This window comes from Carcharodon carcharias, assembly GCF_017639515.1.
Source record: "Carcharodon carcharias isolate sCarCar2 chromosome 27 unlocalized genomic scaffold, sCarCar2.pri SUPER_27_unloc_1, whole genome shotgun sequence".
Classification (NCBI taxonomy): domain Eukaryota; kingdom Metazoa; phylum Chordata; class Chondrichthyes; order Lamniformes; family Lamnidae; genus Carcharodon; species Carcharodon carcharias.
In genome coordinates, this window is record NW_024470624.1 from 7,967,706 (window position 1) to 7,986,257 (window position 18,552).

Here is an 18,552-nt window from a genome sequence, read left to right on the forward strand (position 1 = left end):
TACACGTGCCACCTCTACCCCAATGCCTCGCTGGAAGGGTAAGAGGCCGTTTCTCGCCTGTCGCCTTGTTCCCATTGGCCTCGCGTAGCTGGGAGGGCCCCAGGGTTGGAGAGGGTGAGGCGGGTGGCAACATCTACCAGCCCGGGGCCAATTCATTGAGGGGAGCCAAAACACCAGCATGGGCTAGATGGGCAGAGTGGCCCCTGAGAGTACCAAATATCCAGTGCAATGTCATGAAAACAGCCCCAGATACCTTTAAATCAATAGGAACAAGAGGTCAGGGAGGGATAGTGGACCGAATTCAGACCTTTCCCCTGTGAGGTCGGAGATTTACTCTGTATCTAACCCCTTGCTGTATCTGTCCTGGGAGTGTTTGATGGGGACAGTGTAGAGGGAGCTTTACTTTGTATCTAACCCCGTGCTGTACCTGCCATGTCAGTGTGAGAGAGGGGGTTAGAGGGACCTCCCCAGATACAGGAGTGTGAAAGAGGGAGTTAGAGGGACCTCCCCAGACAGAAGTGTGAAAGAGGGGGTTAGAGGGACCTCCCCAGATACAGGAGTGTGAAAGAGGGAGTTAGAGGGACCTCCCCAGATACAGGAGTGTGAAAGAGGGAGTTAGAGGGACCTCCCCAGATACAGGAGTGTGAGAGAGGTGGTTTAGAGAGACCTCCCCAGATACAGGAGTGTGAGAGGGGGTTAGAGAGACCTCCCTAGATACAGGAGTGTGAGAGGGGGGTTAGAGAGACCTCCCCAGTTACAGGAGTGTGAGAGAGGGGGTTAGAGAGACCTCCCCAGATACAGGAGTGTGAGAGAGGGTTAGAGGGACCTCCCCAGATACAGGAGTGTGAGAGAGGGGGTTAGAGAGACCTCCCCAGATACAGGAGTGTGAGAGAGGGGGTTAGAGCAACCTCCCCAGATAAAAGAGATTGAGAGAGGGGGGGCTGTTTGGAAAGACCTCCCCGGGATGAGGAACAAAATGGAAGTCTAAGGTGGGCCTGGGGATCTGTGGAAGTGAGATGTTGTGTGGGAGCAAAGGGAAGTTTGATGGGTAGAGGTTTGATGCTCTGGGGCAAGGGGATGAGCCTCTGTGAGAAGTGGTGTGGTTTCCACATGGATGTGCGATGGTTTACCTGCTGGCCTGTCCTTTGCCCACCATGGTCCTTTGTACGACTGAAAAGGGAGACGTGCTGCCGATCCTTCCCACTCTGCACCCACCAGGACAAACAACAGAGTTCCAAATTTCAAAGGGCCGCTACAATTTACACTGCGGGAGGAACGGGTGCTGACTGGTTGCCAAGTGAGCTCTGACTGGCCGAGGCATTGCCGTGGAGAATGCAACAGTGGGAGGGGGGCTTCAGGCTCCCCCGAGCACCCCTCTCCTCCACCCAACCCTGGGGCTATTCGAACAAATGCTGAAAGGCTTGAACACTTTCCTTCTGTTCTCAGGGATCGAGCCCGCGCACAAGCGTGTGAACGTGCATCACCCCCTTCGTGGGCATAAACCAGCCGCGTCACGAGCTTGACTGGGGATCTCCTGGTCGCCCGCTCGGGTAGCGATCGGCGCACTCGGGGTTGACCAGTCGGTGCCATCCTCGGGATCCTCGGTTGCTCACTCGCCTTGCGACTGGCGCACTCAGGGTTGACCAGTTGGCACTGTCCTTGGGACCCTCAGTCGCTCGCTCACGTAACAATCGGCGCACTTAGGGTTGACTAGTCAGCGCCGTCCTCGGGATCTTCGGTCTCTCGCTCGCGTAGCGATCGGCGCACTCGGGGTTGACCGGTCAGTGCCGTCCTCTCACGTCGCGGGATCCACTTCACTTTGGGCCGGTCGGGAGCCACTTGCCGGTGCCCTGGCTGCCGAAATTCGTTGCGGGACCCTTTTGAAATCTGGCGCCCCTCTGTCCGTCCGGGCCGGTGAAAGGCCAGCAGCTTCAGTGACGCCCCCGAGCCCCTCCACCCTTTCCGGAGCCTCCCAAACTCCGTGCTGTCCGAGTGACTGACCGCTGTCTCCCTTCCCTTCCCTCTACAGCGGACAACGTCCCGGCGTCTTAAAGGATCCCAAGCTGATGGGGAGCATCTCGTTCTTCATCTTCTTCTTCACCCTCCTCGTTCTGGCGAGGCAGGTACGGAGAGGGAGGGGGAGGGTGTGGGAGGGGGAGGGTGTGGGGGAGGGGGGGGAAGGGTGTGGGGAATGGGGTGGGGGAGGGTGTGGGGGTGGGTGTTGGGGGAGGGGGTGGGGGTGGGGGTGGGGGTGGTGGAGTGGGTGGTGGATGGGGTGGGGCTGGTGGAGGGGTTGGGGGAGGGGGTGGGGGTGGGGGTGGGGGAGGGGGTGGTGGATGGGGTGGGGGTGGGGGAGGGAGTGGGTGTGGGGGGAGGTGGGGGTGGGGAATGGGGGATATGATGGGGGAGGGGGTGGGTGTGGGGAATGGGGAGGGGGGAGAGCTGTGGTGTCGGGGGCAGGAGACCAAACCCTCACCGAAACCCCGTTGGCGCAGTGGGGCCGGGAGGGAGAGCAAGATCCCGGGTGTTGGAGGGCGGCTGAAGGGGAGGGAGGGGAATGGAATCTTCTCCCCCTTTTCCTTTGGCGCACCCCCCCCCACCAACCCCCGCCGAGCAAATGTGCCCCGGAGACCCGAGCCCCGTCATCCATGGCCGACGCTACCCGCGCACCCCCCCCCCCGGCGGAGTGCTGCACTGCCAGCGGTACAATCTGTTCAGGTGAGATATCAAACCCCGGCAGCCCCGCCTGCCCCTCTCTCTCGGGCGGAGGTTACAGATCCCGCGGCCACTGTTGGAAAACGAGCGGGGTGGGGGGGAGGGTTGCCCCCCACCTCCACCTGCACCACCCCCAAACACACCCACAACCCCCCCCCGACGCCACCCACAACCCCACCCCCCCACACTCCCCACCCTCCAACCCCACACCCTCCACCCTACACCCCCCCCCACTATACACACACGCCCCTATCCCTCCACCCCTCCAATCCCCTACACTTCACAACCCCACGATCCCCCCAGCCCATCCCCTCCATCCCTCCCACACACCCCCCACAACTCCAACTCTCCCCACAAAACCCCACCCCCCCACCCCCTCACTCGCTCCGTGTCCTGGTCCATGCATTTGTCTCTCAAATCCACGTCCCCCGAAGATTGGAAAAGGTTCTCCGGTCACTACTCACCGCGTCCCCCCCGTGGGATCTTGCTGTGCTCAAGACGGATGCCGCTTCCCCGTTTCCCCCCCCAAAACGCCCCCCCCCATCACCTCCACCACGAGGGCAAGCCACGCCTGGGGGAGGGTGGGGGGTGGGAGCACCTCACCGGTTGCGGATCCCCTCGTGTTTGTCAGACCCCCACCCACCCCACCCCACCCCTCTGCTTTGCTCATGATCCCCCCACCCCCCCACCCCCACACTGCCCGGGACCCCAAGGCGGGAACGAGACCAGTGGGGGGTGAGAGTGGGTGGGTGGGTGCGGTCGTGGGGATAATCGGGTGGGGCGGTGGGTGGGGTAGTGCCGGGAGAGTGGGTGGTGCGGGTAATCGGGGGGGTGGTGGGTGGGTTGGGTGGGTAATCGGGAGGGGTGGTGGGAGGAGAGTGGGTGGTGCGGGTAATCGGGGGGCTGGGTGGGGGTTGGGGGAGAGTGAGTGGTGCAGGTAATCGGGGGGGTGGGTGGGGGTTGGGGGAGAGTGAGTGGTGCAGGTAATCGGGGGGGTGGGTGGGGGTTGGGGGAGAGTGAGTGGTGCAGGTAATCGGGGGGGTGGGTGGGGGTTGGGGGAGAGTGAGTGGTGCAGGTAATCGGGGGGGGTGGGTGGGGGTTGGGGGAGAGTGAGTGGTGCAGGTAATCGGGGGGGTGGGTGGGGGTTGGGGGAGAGTGAGTGGTGCAGGTAATCGGGGGGGTGGGTGGGGGTTGGGGGAGAGTGAGTGGTGCAGGTAATCGGGGGGGTGGGTGGGGGTTGGGGGAGAGTGAGTGGTGCGGGTAATCGTGGGGGTGGTGGGAGGGGGTTGGGGGAGAGTGAGTGGTGCGGGTAATCGTGGGGGTGGTGGGAGGGGGGAGAGTGGGTGGTTCTGGTAATCGGGGGTGGGTGGGGGTTGGGGGGGGGCGCTGACTGTGTGATGGCCCAGCTGGGACCCAGTGCCCACTCTCACCTTCTGTCCTTTCTCCACCCTCCAACCCCACCCCCACCCCCACCCCACCAACGCCCTCCCTCCCCCCTACCCCCACCCCCCCTAAAGAACGAGTACAGCTGCCGCCTGGACTTCCTGTGGAAGAGGAAATTCCGGCAGGAGCGGGAGAAGATCGAGACTATGGAGAACCTGAACCGCGTGCTCCTGGAGAATGTTCTGCCGGCCCATGTGGCCGTGCAGTTCATCGGGCAGCACCGCAAGAACGAGGTGGGGCCTCCGCGAGGCTGGTGGGGGGGAGGGGGGCGAAGGGGGGGGAGTGGCGGGCGCGCCTGGGAGGAGGGGTCCACGGGGCAGCGGGGGGGGGGGTGGTAGAGGTCAAGGTGATTGTCTGGACGGAGTGAGAGGGGTTGGGGAGGGTCGGAGAGGGCGTGAGTTTGGGGGGTGGCAGGGGTTCGGTGGAGGAGGAGGAGGAGGAGTTGGTGCGGGAGTGGGACCTATGTGGAGGTGGGGCGTAGGGGGATTTAGAGAGGGTTTGAGTGGAGGTCGGAGGAGGGGGATTTAGAGGGGGTTTGAGTGAAGGTCGGAGGAGGGGGATTTAGAGGGGGTTTGAGTGTCGATCAGAGGAGGGGGACTTAGAGGGGGGTCAGAGTGGAGATCGGAGGAGGGGGATTTAGAGGGGGTTTGAGTGTTGATCGGAGGAGGGGGATTTAGAGGGGGTTTGAGTGGAGATCGGAGGAGGGGGATTTGGAGGGGGTTTGAGTGGAGATCGGAGGAGGGGGATTTAGAGGGGGTTTGAGTGTCGATCGGAGGAGGGGGATTTAGAGGGGGTTTGAGTGGAGATCGGAGGAGGGGGATTTGGAGGGGCTTTGAGTGGAAATCGGAGGAGGGGATTTAGAGGGTGTTGGAGTGGAGATCGGAGGAGGGGGATTTAGAGGGCGTTTGAGTGTCGATCGGAGGAGGGGGATTTAGAGGGGGTTTGAGTGGAGATCGGAGGAGGGGGATTTGGAGGGGGTTTGAGTGGAAATCGGAGGAGGGGGATTTAGAGGGTGTTGGAGTTGAGATCGGAGGAGGGGAATTTAGAGCGGGTTGGAGTGGAGATCGGAGGAGGGTGATTTAGAGGAGGTTTGAGTGGAGATCGGAGGGGGGAGGTCGGGGGTGGAGTGGAGATTGGGGAGAGGGGGATGGGGGTCGGGGGGGTGGAGATTGGAGGGGGAGGGGGGTCGGGGGTGGAGATCGGAGGGAGAGGAGTGTCGGGGTGGAGATCGGGCGGTGAGTGGGTCGGGGGTCGGGGGTGGAGATCGGAGTTTGGGGGGGATGGTTTCAGAAATGGGATTGGGGTTGGTGTGGCCCGGGGAGGGGGTTGGGGTGGTTCGGTGGGGGTGGGGGGGCGGTGGTTCGGCGGGGTGGGGGTGCGGGAAGGGGGAAGAGGGGTGGGTTTTACGGGCACGCGGTTGGCGGAGCAGCCGCATCTCCCCCATCCCACCCCTGTCCATCTGTCCGTCCGCCCGCCTCACCCTCTGGAAAATCTCCCTCGCCCTCAGGACCTCTACCACCAGTCGTACGACTGTGTCTGCATCATGTTCGCCTCCATCCCGGACTTCAAGGAGTTTTACTCCGAGTCGGACGTCAACCGGGAGGGGCTGGAGTGCCTGCGGCTGCTGAACGAGATCATCGCTGACTTTGATGAGGTAGGAAGCGACGGCATAGGTGGGGGGGGGCAATGGGAACCCTCCCACCCACGTTTGTGTCTCCGACCGTGGGCCCTGAGACACCCCCGAGGCCATTGGACGTTCTCCTGCACCCCCCCCGACCTTACCAATTGCACATCCTCCCTCCCTCCCTCAGGCCCAGAGCCATGAATATTGCTGGGAAGGGAAAGGGGACAAGTGCAAGAGTGCCAAATTTCAAAGGCTTGCCAACAATTCCTACTGCCGGAGAAAAGTGGTGTCGATTCACACTGGCCTGCTTGCCCTCCGGCCGCAACGTGAGCTGGGGAGGGCAGGGGGTGATGACATGAGGGCCAGCAATCGAGAGGCCTGGGTGCACGCCTGCGCACACGCTCGGAGCTATGAGCTCCGACCCAGCCTGTGGCGGCAGGGGGACCTTGAATGCCATCGATGAATAAATCTGACATCTTGAAAAGCTGGATTATCATCGATCAGCGTAAAAAAATACCATCTGGGTCATTCATGTCCGTCCCCCTTTAGGGAAGGGGGAAATCCGCCATCCTCACCCCGGTCTGGCCTACACGTGACTCCAGACCCCCACAGCGACGTGGTTGACTCTTAACTTGCCCCCCACAACCTCCCCTCCCCCTCTGAAATGAGAAGACCGGGGCTGGTGGTAATCTGACCGGACTAGTAATCGAGAGGCCCGGGCTAATGCTCTGGTGGGTGTGTGGGGGTGGGGGGGGGGGGTGGTGGGGGGCAAGGGGGAGGGTGTGGGGTGGGGGAGGGGAGAGGACACGGGATCAAATCCCACCAACGGCATCCGGCGGAATTTAAACTCAACTAACAAAACACGGAATTAGGAAGCCAGTTTCAGTCACAGGGACCGTCATCGACGCTTGTCAAAAAAAAAATCCCCATCTGGTTCACTCATGTCCCCCCTTTGGGGAAGGGGGAAATCCGCCGTCCTTACCCCAGTCTGCCCTACACGTGACTCCGGACCCCCCACAGCGACATGGTTAACTCCTAACTCGCACACCCCCCCCCCCCACCTCTGAAATGTGGAGACTGGGGCCTTGTGACTGGACCAGTAATCCAGAGTCCCGGGTTAATGCCCTGGCGGGTGGGGGGGGTGTGGGGGAGACAGGGGAGATGGTGGGGGGAGGGGAGGAGAAGGGGGAGGGGCGTGGTGGGGGGGGCAGACATGGGTTCAAATCCCACCAACAGCAGCCTGCGGAATTTAAACTCAATTAACAAAATATGGAACTAGGAAGTCAGTTTCAGTCACAGGGACCGTCGTCGCGCTTGTCAAAAAAAAAACCCCATCTGGTTCACTCATGCCTCCTTTAAGGAAGGGGGAAATCTGCTGTCCTTACACCGGTCTGGCCTACACGTGACTCCAGACCCACAACCCCTGCCCACCCCTCCCCATCAGGTTGACTCTCCCCCTCTGAAATTTGATGAGCGAGATGCTCCATTCAAAGGGCAGTTAGGGATGGAGGAGGTTGTCTTGTGGGGGGAGGCGGCGGTGGGGGGGGGGTGGTGAAAAACACCCAGAAACCCATGAAAGAAATTCTTAGGAAGTGGGAGGGTCTGCTCCGAAGGGGTGTCAAGCCGAGAGCAGTGATCGCCGCCTTTTCTTCTGGAAGACAATGAAACGCTTGAGTTATGAAGAGATGGTTGGATAGACTCGGGTAGTTTTCGTTGGAGCAGAGGAGACTGAGAGGTGGGGAGGCGACCTGATCGAGGTGTACAAGATTATGAGGGGCATGGACAGGGTGGATAGGGAGCAGCTGTTCCCCTTAGTTGAAGGGTTAGTCACAAGGGGGCATAAGTTCCAAGTGAGGGGCAGGAGGTTTAGGGGGGTTGTGAAGAGAAACTTTTTTACCCAGAGGGTGGTGAGGGTCTGGAATGCGCTGCCTGGGAGGGTGGTGGAGGCGGGTTGCCTCACATCCTGTAAAAAGTACCTGGATGAGCACTCGGCACGTCCTAACATTCAAGGCTATGGGGCCGAGCGCTGGTCAATGGGATTAGGTAGGTAGGTCAGGTGTTTCTCACGTGTCGGTACAGACTCAATGGGCCGAATGGCCTCTTCTGCACCGTGTGGTTCCGCTCTCCCCCCTCCCCCACAGGCGGCGGCGGCGGCTCTGGTAGTGGTGGGTATGGGGAGAAAAGGATGTCTTGGGTTCAACACGTTCCCCCTCGCTCTTTGCCCGCAGCTCCTATCGAAGCCCAAATTCAGCGGGGTGGAGAAGATCAAGACCATTGGCAGCACATACATGGCCGCTTCGGGACTCAACGCCGCTCTCGGGCAGGAAGGCCCCCAGGTAACGGCGGCGTGGGGGGGCGGTGGTGGGTGTGGGGAGGGGGTGAGGGTCTGGAAACAGAGGCAGAGGCAAGGCCCTTCGGCCCATCGAGCCTCCTCTGCCCCCCCCTCCCCCAGCTCCGAAGGCATCCTCGACTCTGCTTTCCCCACCCCGCACCTCCCCCCCAACCCATAAACCCCCGACCTCTCCCTCGTCCATCAGGACGTCGGCCCAGCTTTGCCGCGATGGTGGTGGCATGTACCTTTAAGGGGGGGGGCCGCGTCCCAAACCGCGGCCCCTTTCCCGCCCACTCCCCTCGATTCCTCATCCGTCCCACCCTTCAACTCCCCTCCGAGCGGAGAAACCCCTCCTCGTCTCAGTCCCCCAGGCGATCAGCCCTGTATCCTGAAGCTGTGCCACTCACCCCCCCCAAACCCCTCCCCACAACCCCCAACATCCCTCCCCCGCCCCACCCACTGACCCCCGTGGGTTGGAATCCCCGGCCCTGAGGAAACCAAACTCCCGGCGTCGGCCCCGGTGCCGATGCCTTTGGCGCTGATGTGGGCTTGGGGGTGGGGGGGTGGGGGGCGGGTAGGGGGGATGGTGGGGGGAGGGGGAGGGGGTGGGAGGTGAACTCCCGGATGTGTTTGACCCTCTTTTCTCTCTTTCTCTCTCTCTCTCTCTCTCTCTCTCTCTCTCTTGCTCTCTGCTGCCACCCTCCCCACCAGGACACCGAGCGCAACTGCACGCACATTGGGGTGATGGTGGAGTTTGCGGTAGCCATGATGGGGAAGCTGGACTTCATCAACAAGCACTCATTCAACAACTTCAAGCTGAGAATCGGTGGGTGGCGCTCGGTCGGGGCGCGTTCACCCTCTTCCCCCACCCCCCCCACCCCCCACCACCCCCACGGTCTCTGTTCCGAACCCCGCTTCGCGAGGGTGTTTGTGATGGAAACCCTCATCTGCCGCTTTGTCACACCCCAACTTGGCTACCCCAGAAACTGAACCGGACCAGCCGTATAAACACTGCGGCTACAGGAGCAGGTCGGAGAGGCTGGGAATCCTGCGGAGAGTCACTCACCTCCTGACTCCCCTCAAAGCCTGTCCACCATCTACAAGGCACAAGTCAGGAGTGTGATGGGACACCCCCCCCACTTGCCTGGATGAGTGCGGCTCCCACAACACTCGAGAAGTTCGACACCGTCCAGGACAAAGCAGCCCCCGCTCGATCGGCACCCCATCCACAAACATTCACTCCCTCCACCACCGACGCACAGTAGCAGCAGTGTGTGTACCATCTACAAGATGCACCGCAGCAACTCACCGAGGCTCCTTCGACAGCACCTTCCAAACACACGACCGCTACCGTCTAGAAGGACGAGGGCAGCAGACGCACGGGGAACACCCCCACCTTGAAGTTCCCCTCCGAGCCGCACTCGCAGTCCCGACTTGGGAATATATCGGCCGTTCCTTCACTGTCGCCGGGTCAAAATCCTGGGAACTCCCTCCCTAACAGCGCGGTGGGTGTACCTACACCACAGGGGACTGCAGCGGCTCAAGAAGGCAGCTCACCCACCATCACCTTCTCAAGGGGGCAATTAGGGACGGGCAATAAAGGCTGGGCCAGGCCCAGCAATGCCCACATCCCTGTGCAAGAATAAATTTTTTAAAACTCCGATGCTCTTGCAGCCGCCCTTCCGACCTCTGACCCCTCAGGCCACCTGTGGCCCACTGGCTCCTGGTAGCTTGGCTCCTGGACCCGATTTGAAACTCTCGCCCTTGCGGTCAACCCACTCCAACGTCTCCCCCACGTTTCTACCTCGGCCCCTCTAGCCCCGCCCTCCCGGTGCTCCTCGCTCGTCCAATCCCGGCCTCTCGAGTAAGCTCCCCAACCCCATTTGAACCTCCCATTGGCTGGGATCCCGAAGGCTCAGGAGTTCCCTGCCCTCCGCCTCTTCAGCTCGCTGCCCTCCCTTCAGGCGCTCCTTAAAGCCGATCTCCTTGACCGGGATTGGGGCCCTCGGACCTCAAAGTCTCGCCACGTGACTTGAGGTCCATTTGCCTTCGATAAAGGCCCCACCACAAACCATGGGGTGTCTATAGCAATGTCAGAGGTCCTGCTAAAGGCCAGGTGCTGCATTTGTGAATATCACGCCCGCCGGCAATCGCTGACCTGCTTCGTTTGTTATCCACCCGTCAGGAATCAACCACGGGCCGGTAGTGGCAGGGGTGATAGGCGCACAGAAGCCGCAGTACGACATCTGGGGCAACAGTGTCAACGTGGCCAGCAGGATGGACAGCACCGGGGTCCTGGGCAGAATACAGGTATGTACTGGGTACCACAGTCAGCAAACAGCTCCCTGGGAATGGACCCAAACCCCTTCCCGTTCACTCCCACTGTACACAATCCCAATGGACCCAAACCCGTTCCTGTTCGCTCCCACTGTACACAATCCCAATGGACCCAAACCCCTTCCCATTCACTCCCACTGTACACAATCCCAATGGACTCAAAACCCTTCCCATTCACTCCCACTGGAAACAATCCCAATGTACCCAAACATCTTCCCATTCACTCCAACTGTACACAATCCCAATGGAACCAAACCCCTTCCCATTCACTCCCACTGTACACAATCCCAATGGACCCAATTCCCATCCCATTCAGTCCCACTGTACACAATCCCAAAAGACCCAAACCCCTTCCCATTCACTCCCACTGTACACAATCCCAATGGTCCCAAAACCCTTCCCATTCACTCCCACTGTACACAATACCAATGGACCCAACCCCTTCTGATTCACTATCACTGTACACAATCCCAATGGATCCAAACTCCTTCCCATTTACACCCACTATACACAATCCCAATGGACCCAAAATGCGTCCTGTCCACTCCCACTGTACACAATCCCAATGGACCCAAACCCCTTCCCATTCACTCCCACTGTACACTATCCCAAAGGAACCAAACTCCTTCCCATTCACTCCCACTGTACACAATCCCAATGGAGCCAAACCCCTTCCCGTTCGCTCCCACTGTACACAATCCCAATGGACCCAAACCCCTTCCCATTCACTCCCACTGTGCACAATCCCAATGGACCCAAACCCCATCCCGTTCATTCCCACTGTACACAATCCCAATGCACTCAAACCGCTTCCTGTTCACTCCCACTGTACACAATCCCAATGGACCCAAACCCCTTCCCATTCACTCCCACTGTACACAATCCCAATGAACCCAAAACCCTTCCCATTCACTCCCACTGTACACAATACCAATGGACCCAACCCCTTCTGATTCACTATCACTGTACACAATCCCAATGGATCCAAACTCCTTCCCATTTACACCCACTATACACAATCCCAATGGACCCAAAATGCGTCCTGTCCACTCCCACTGTACACAATCCAATGGACCCAACCCCTTCCCATTCACTCCCCACTGTACACTATCCCAAAGGAAACCAAACTCCTCCCATTCACTCCCACTGTACACAATCCCAATGGAGCCAAACCCCCTTCCCGTTCGCTCCGCTGTACACAATCCCAATGGACCCAAACCCCTTCCCATTCACTCCACTGTGCACAATCCCCAATGCCCCAAACCCCATCCCGTTCACTCCCACTGTACACAATCCCAATGCACTCAAACCGCTTCCCGTTCACCTCCCACTGTACACAATCCCAATGGACCCAAACCCCTTCCCATTCACTCCCACTGTACACAATCCCAATGAACCCAAACCCTTCCATTCACTCCCAATTTACACAATCCCCAATGGATGCAAACCCCCTTCCCATTCGCTCCCCACTGTACACAATCCCAATGGACCCAAGCCCCTTCCCATGAACTCCCACTGTACACAATCCCAATGGACCCAAAGGCCCTACCCGTTCACTCCCAGTGTACACAATCCCAATGGACCCAAACCCCTCCCGTTCACTCCCACTGTACACAATCCCAATGGACCCAAACCCCTTCCCATTCACTCCCAATGAATACAATCCCAATGGACCCAAACCCCCTTCCCATTCACTCCCACTGTACACAATCCCAATGGACCCAAATCCCTTCCCAATCACTCCCACTGTACACAATCCCAATGGACCCAAACCCCTTCCCGTTCACTCCCACTGTACACAGTCCCAATGGACCTGAACCCCTTCCCCTTCACTCCCACTGTACACAAACCCAATGGACCCAAACCCCTTACCCTTCACTCCCACTGTACACAAACCCAATGGACCCAAACCCCTTCCCGTTTACTCCCACTGTACACAATCCCAATGGACGCAAACCCCTTCCTGTTCACTCCTACTGTACACAATCCCAATGGACCCAAACCGCTTCCCATTCACTCCCACTGTACACAATCCCAATGGACCCATTCCCCTTCCCATTCCCTCCCACTGTACACAAGCCCAATGGACCCAAACCTCTTCCTGTTCACTCCACTGTACACAATCACAATGGACCCTAACCCCTTCGAATTCACTCCCACTGCACACAATCGCAATGGACCCAAACGCCTTCCCATTCACTCCCAAGTACACAACCCCAATGGATCCAAAACCCTTCCTGTTCACTCCCACTGTACACAATCCCAATGGACGCAAACTTCTTCCCATTCACTCCCACTGTACACAATCCCAATGGACCCATTCCCCTTCCCATTCACTCCCACAGTGCACAATCCCTATGGACTCAAACCCCTTCCCATTCACTCCCAATGTACACAATCCCAATGGACCCAAACGCCTTCCCATTCACTCCCATGTACACAATTCCAATGGAATCAAACCCCTTCCCGTTCACTCCCACTGTACACAATCCCAATGGACCCAAACCCCTTCCCAATCACTCCCACTGTACACAATCGCAATGGACCCAAACCCCTTCCCATTCACTCCCACTGTACACAATCCCAATGGACCCAAACCCCTACCCAATCACTCCCACTGTACACAATCACAATGGACCCAAAGCCATTGCCGTTCACTCCCACTGTACACAGACCCAATGGACTCAAACCCTTCCCATTCACTCCCACTGTACACAAACCCAATGGACCCAAACCCCTTCCCATTCACTCACAGTGTACACAATCCCAATGGACCCAAAATCCTACCTTTTCATTCCCACTGTACAAAATCCCAATGGAATCGAACCCCTTCCCATTCACTCCCACTGTACACAATCCCAATGGACGCAAACCCCTTCTTGTTCACTCCTACTGTACACAATCCCAACGGACCCAAACCGCTTCCCATTCACTACCACTGTACACAATCCTAATGGACCCAAACCCCTTCCCATTCACTCCCAAGTACACAACCCCAATGGACCCAAACCCCTTCCTGTTCACTCCTACTGTACACAATCCCAATGGACCCAAACCGCTTCCCATTCACTCCCACTGTACACAATCCCAATGGACCCATTCCCCTTCCCATTCCCTCCCACTGTACACAAGCCCAATGGACCCAAACCTCTTCCTGTTCACTCCACTGTACACAATCACAATGGACCCTAACCCCTTCGAATTCACTCCCACTGCACACAATCGCAATGGACCCAAACGCCTTCCCATTCACTCCCAAGTACACAACCCCAATGGATCCAAAACCCTTCCTGTTCACTCCCACTGTACACAATCCCAATGGACGCAAACTTCTTCCCATTCACTCCCACTGTACACAATCCCAATGGACCCATTCCCCTTCCCATTCACTCCCACAGTGCACAATCCCTATGGACCCAAACCCCTTCCCATTCACTCCCAATGTACACAATCCCAATGGACCCAAACGCCTTCCCATTCACTCCCATGTACACAATCCCAATGGACCCAAACCCCTTCCCATTCACTCCCACTGTACACAATTCCAATGGAATCAAACCCCTTCCCGTTACATCCCACTGTACACAATCCCAATGGATCCTAACACTTTCCCAATCACTCCCATTGTACACAATTGCAATGGACCCAAACCCCTTCCGTTCACTCCCACTGTAAACAATCCCAATGGACCCAAACCCCTTCCCGTTCACTCCCACTGTACACAATTACAATGGACCCAAACCCCTATCCGTTCACTCCCACTGTACACAGTCCCAATGGGACTCAAACCCCTTCCATTCACTCCCCACTGTACACAAACCCAATGGACCCAAACCCCTTCCCATTCACTCCCACTGTACACAATCCCAATGGACCCCAAACCCCTTCCCATTCACTCCCACTGTACAAAATCCCAATGGAACCAAACCCCTTCCATTCACTCCACTGTACACAATCCCAATGGACGCAAACCCCTTCTTGTTCACTCCTACTGTACACAATCCCAACGGACCCAAACCGCTTCCCATTCACTACCACTGTACACAATCCTAATGGACCCAAACCCCTTCCCATTCACTCCCAAGTACACAACCCCAATGGACCCAAACCCCTTCCTGTTCACTCCCACTGTTCACAATCCCAATGGACGCAAACTGCTTCCCATTCACTCCCACTGTACACAATCCCAATGGACCCATTCCCCTTCCCATTCACACGCACGGTACACAATCCCAAAGGAACCAAACCCCTTCCCGTAGACTCCCTCTGTACACGATCCCAATGAATCCAAAACCCTTCCCATTAAATGCCACTGTACACAATACCAATGGACCCAACCCCTTCTGATTCACTATCACTGTACACAATCCCAATGGATCCAAACTCCTTCCCATTTACACCCACTATACACAATCCCAATGGACCCAAAATGCGTCCTGTCCACTCCCACTGTACACAATCCCAATGGACCCAAACCCCTTCCCATTCACTCCCACTGTACACTATCCCAAAGGAACCAAACTCCTTCCCATTCACTCCCACTGTACACAATCCCAATGGAGCCAAACCCCACTTCCCGTTCGCTCCCACTGTACACAATCCCAATGGACCCAAACCCCTTCCCATTCACTCCCACTGTGCACAATCCCAATGGACCCAAACCCCATCCCGTTCACTCCCACTGTACACAATCCCAATGCACTCAAACCGCTTCCCGTTCACTCCCACTGTACACAATCCCAATGGACCCAAACCCCTTCCCATTCACTCCCACTGTACACAATCCCAATGAACCCAAACCCCTTCCCATTCACTCCCAATTTACACAATCCCAATGGATGCAAACCCCCTTCCCATTCGCTCCCACTGTACACAATCCCAATGGACCCAAGCCCCTTCCCATGAACTCCCACTGTACACAATCCCAATGGACCCAAAGGCCCTACCCGTTCACTCCCAGTGTACACAATCCCAATGGACCCAAACCCCTCCCGTTCACTCCCACTGTACACAATCCCAATGGACCCAAACCCCTTCCCATTCACTCCCAATGAATACAATCCCAATGGACCCAAACCCCCTTCCCATTCACTCCCACTGTACACAATCCCAATGGACCCAAATCCCTTCCCAATCACTCCCACTGTACACAATCCCAATGGACCCAAACCCCTTCCCGTTCACTCCCACTGTACACAGTCCCAATGGACTCAAACCCCTTCCCATTCACTCCCACTGTACACAAACCCAATGGACCCAAACCCCTTCCCATTCACTCCCACTGTACACAAACCCAATGGACCCAAACCCCTTCCCGTTTACTCCCACTGTACACAATCCCAATGGACGCAAACCCCTTCCTGTTCACTCCTACTGTACACAATCCCAATGGACCCAAACCGCTTCCCATTCACTCCCACTGTACACAATCCCAATGGACCCATTCCCCTTCCCATTCCCTCCCACTGTACACAAGCCCAATGGACCCAAACCTCTTCCTGTTCACTCCACTGTACACAATCACAATGGACCCTAACCCCTTCGAATTCACTCCCACTGCACACAATCGCAATGGACCCAAACGCCTTCCCATTCACTCCCAAGTACACAACCCCAATGGATCCAAAACCCTTCCTGTTCACTCCCACTGTACACAATCCCAATGGACGCAAACTTCTTCCCATTCACTCCCACTGTACACAATCCCAATGGACCCATTCCCCTTCCCATTCACTCCCACAGTGCACAATCCCTATGGACCCAAACCCCTTCCCATTCACTCCCAATGTACACAATCCCAATGGACCCAAACGCCTTCCCATTCACTCTCATGTACACAATCCCAATGGACCCAAACCCCTTCCCATTCACTCCCACTGTACACAATTCCAATGGAATCAAACCCCTTCCCGTTCACTCCCACTGTACACAATCCCAATGGACCCAAACCCCTTCCCAATCACTCCCACTGTACACAATCGCAATGGACCCAAACCCCTTCCCATTCACTCCCACTGTACACAATCCCAATGGACCCAAACCCCTACCCAATCACTCCCACTGTACACAATCACAATGGACCCAAACCCCTTCCCGTTCACTCCCACTGTACACAGTCCCAATGGACTCAAACCCCTTCCCATTCACTCCCACTGTACACAAACCCAATGGACCCAAACCCCTTCCCATTCACTCCCACTGTACACAATCCCAATGGACCCAAACCCCTTCCCATTCACTCCCACTGTACAAAATCCCAATGGAACCAAACCCCTTCCCATTCACTCCCACTGTACACAATCCCAATGGACGCAAACCCCTTCTTGTTCACTCCTACTGTACACAATCCCAACGGACCCAAACCGCTTCCCATTCACTACCACTGTACACAATCCTAATGGACCCAAACCCCTTCCCATTCACTCCCAAGTACACAACCCCAATGGACCCAAACCCCTTCCTGTTCACTCCCACTGTTCACAATCCCAATGGACGCAAACTGCTTCCCATTCACTCCCACTGTACACAATCCCAATGGACCAATTCCTCTTCCCATTCACTCCCACTGTGCACAATCCCTATGGACCCAAACCCCTTCCTGTTCACTCCCCATGTACACAATCCCAATGGACCCAAACCCCTTCCCAATCACTCCCACTGAACACAATCCCAATGGACCCAAACCCCTTCCCGTTCACTCCCACTGTACACAATCCCAATGGACCCAAACCCCTTCCCGTTCACTCCCACTGTACACAATCCCAATGGACACAAACCCCCTTCCCATTCGCTCCCACTGTCCACAATCCCAATGGACCCAAACCCCTTCCCATTCACTCCCACTGTACACAATCCCAATGGACCCAAACCCCCTTTCCATTCACTCCCACTGCATGGGGGCAGAGGGCTTCATGACGTCCGAGATCTGTCGATGCATGTAAGCCGTTGGCCTTCACTCCGACCTCCTTTTCTCCGCCTTCCCTCCCTGCAGGTGACGGAGGAGACCAGCGCCGTCCTGTGCCGCCTGGGCTACACCTGCCACAGCCGGGGCGCCATCACGGTGAAGGGCAAGGGCGAGCTCTGCACCTACTTCGTCTCCACCGACCTGGCCCGCTCCAGCTCCCAGGCCAACATGCTGAACTGAGGGGTGGGCGTGGGCCCTACCCGCCGGCCCCCCTGCAACGCCCGGCTCCCCCAACACGCATCCCACCACCCCACCCCCCCCAACCTCCCTCCCACCCCCCCCCCCCCCCCCCCCCCCCACCACACCGCCAGGTCCGGGGCCCTCGAAGGTCAAAGGTCGAAGCCTCCTCTACTGGATGGAGGAGAGTGGAATCCCGGAGTGAAGGATGGAGGAGCAAGAGGGAGAGGGGGGGCAACGGGTGATTGCAGATGGGGCTCTGGGACCCCGCTCGGCACCAACGCCCGTCCGAACGAGCGGAGGGGATGCAGACTCCAAACACGCGGCCCGAACAGCTGGAAACAGAGGAACGTCAGGAAAGGGGCAGCGGGACATTCCCCAATCTCCACCCATCCGCACATTCGGGCAACGCGTCCATCGACCAGGGACCTCTGGGCTCGGAAACCAGTCACTGTCAAAGAAACTGAACTCGCTGCATAGACTGACTGATATTCACCCCTCCTCATCGGACACTTTCCCAATGGAACTAACGGCAGCTACACGCAACGACTGGGACAAAGAGGAGGGAGATTTACTCTGTATCTATCCCCGTGCTGTACCTGTCCTGGGAGTGTTTGATGGGGACAGTGTAGAGGGAGCTTTACTCTGTACCTAACCCCGTGCTGTACCTGTCCTGGGAGTGTTTGATGGGGATGGTGTAGAGGGAGCTTTACTCTGTATCTAACCCCGTGCTGTACCTGTCCTGGGAGTGTTTGATGGGGACAGTGTAGAGGGAGCTTTACTCTGTATCTAACCCCGTGCTGTACCTGTCCTGGGAGTGTTTGATGGGGACAGTGTAGAGGGAGCTTTACTCTGTATCTAACCCCGTGCTGTACCTGTCCTGGGAGTGTTTGATGGGGACAGTGTAGAGGGAGCTTTACTCTGTATCTAACCCTGAGTTGGACCTGTCCTGGGAGTGTT

The 18,552-nt window shown here is 57.5% G+C and overlaps 1 protein-coding gene across 1 annotated transcript in view; it reads left to right on the forward strand.

The window, feature by feature from the left end:
• LOC121273653 (adenylate cyclase type 2-like) overlaps window positions 1-17,669 on the forward strand; it is a 130,690-nt gene extending 113,021 nt beyond the window's left edge. Inside the window, exons 18-25 of the mRNA XM_041180794.1 lie at window positions 1-38; window positions 2,030-2,123; window positions 4,233-4,391; window positions 5,666-5,812; window positions 8,011-8,118; window positions 8,826-8,940; window positions 10,300-10,424; window positions 17,443-17,669. The exon at window positions 1-38 is cut by the window's left edge and continues 147 nt beyond it. Of these exons, the coding sequence (XP_041036728.1) occupies window positions 1-38; window positions 2,030-2,123; window positions 4,233-4,391; window positions 5,666-5,812; window positions 8,011-8,118; window positions 8,826-8,940; window positions 10,300-10,424; window positions 17,443-17,595 (939 nt within the window). The 3' untranslated portion in view covers window positions 17,596-17,669. The remainder of the gene's footprint in view (window positions 39-2,029; window positions 2,124-4,232; window positions 4,392-5,665; window positions 5,813-8,010; window positions 8,119-8,825; window positions 8,941-10,299; window positions 10,425-17,442) is intronic.
• The last annotated feature ends 883 nt before the right edge of the window (window positions 17,670-18,552 follow it).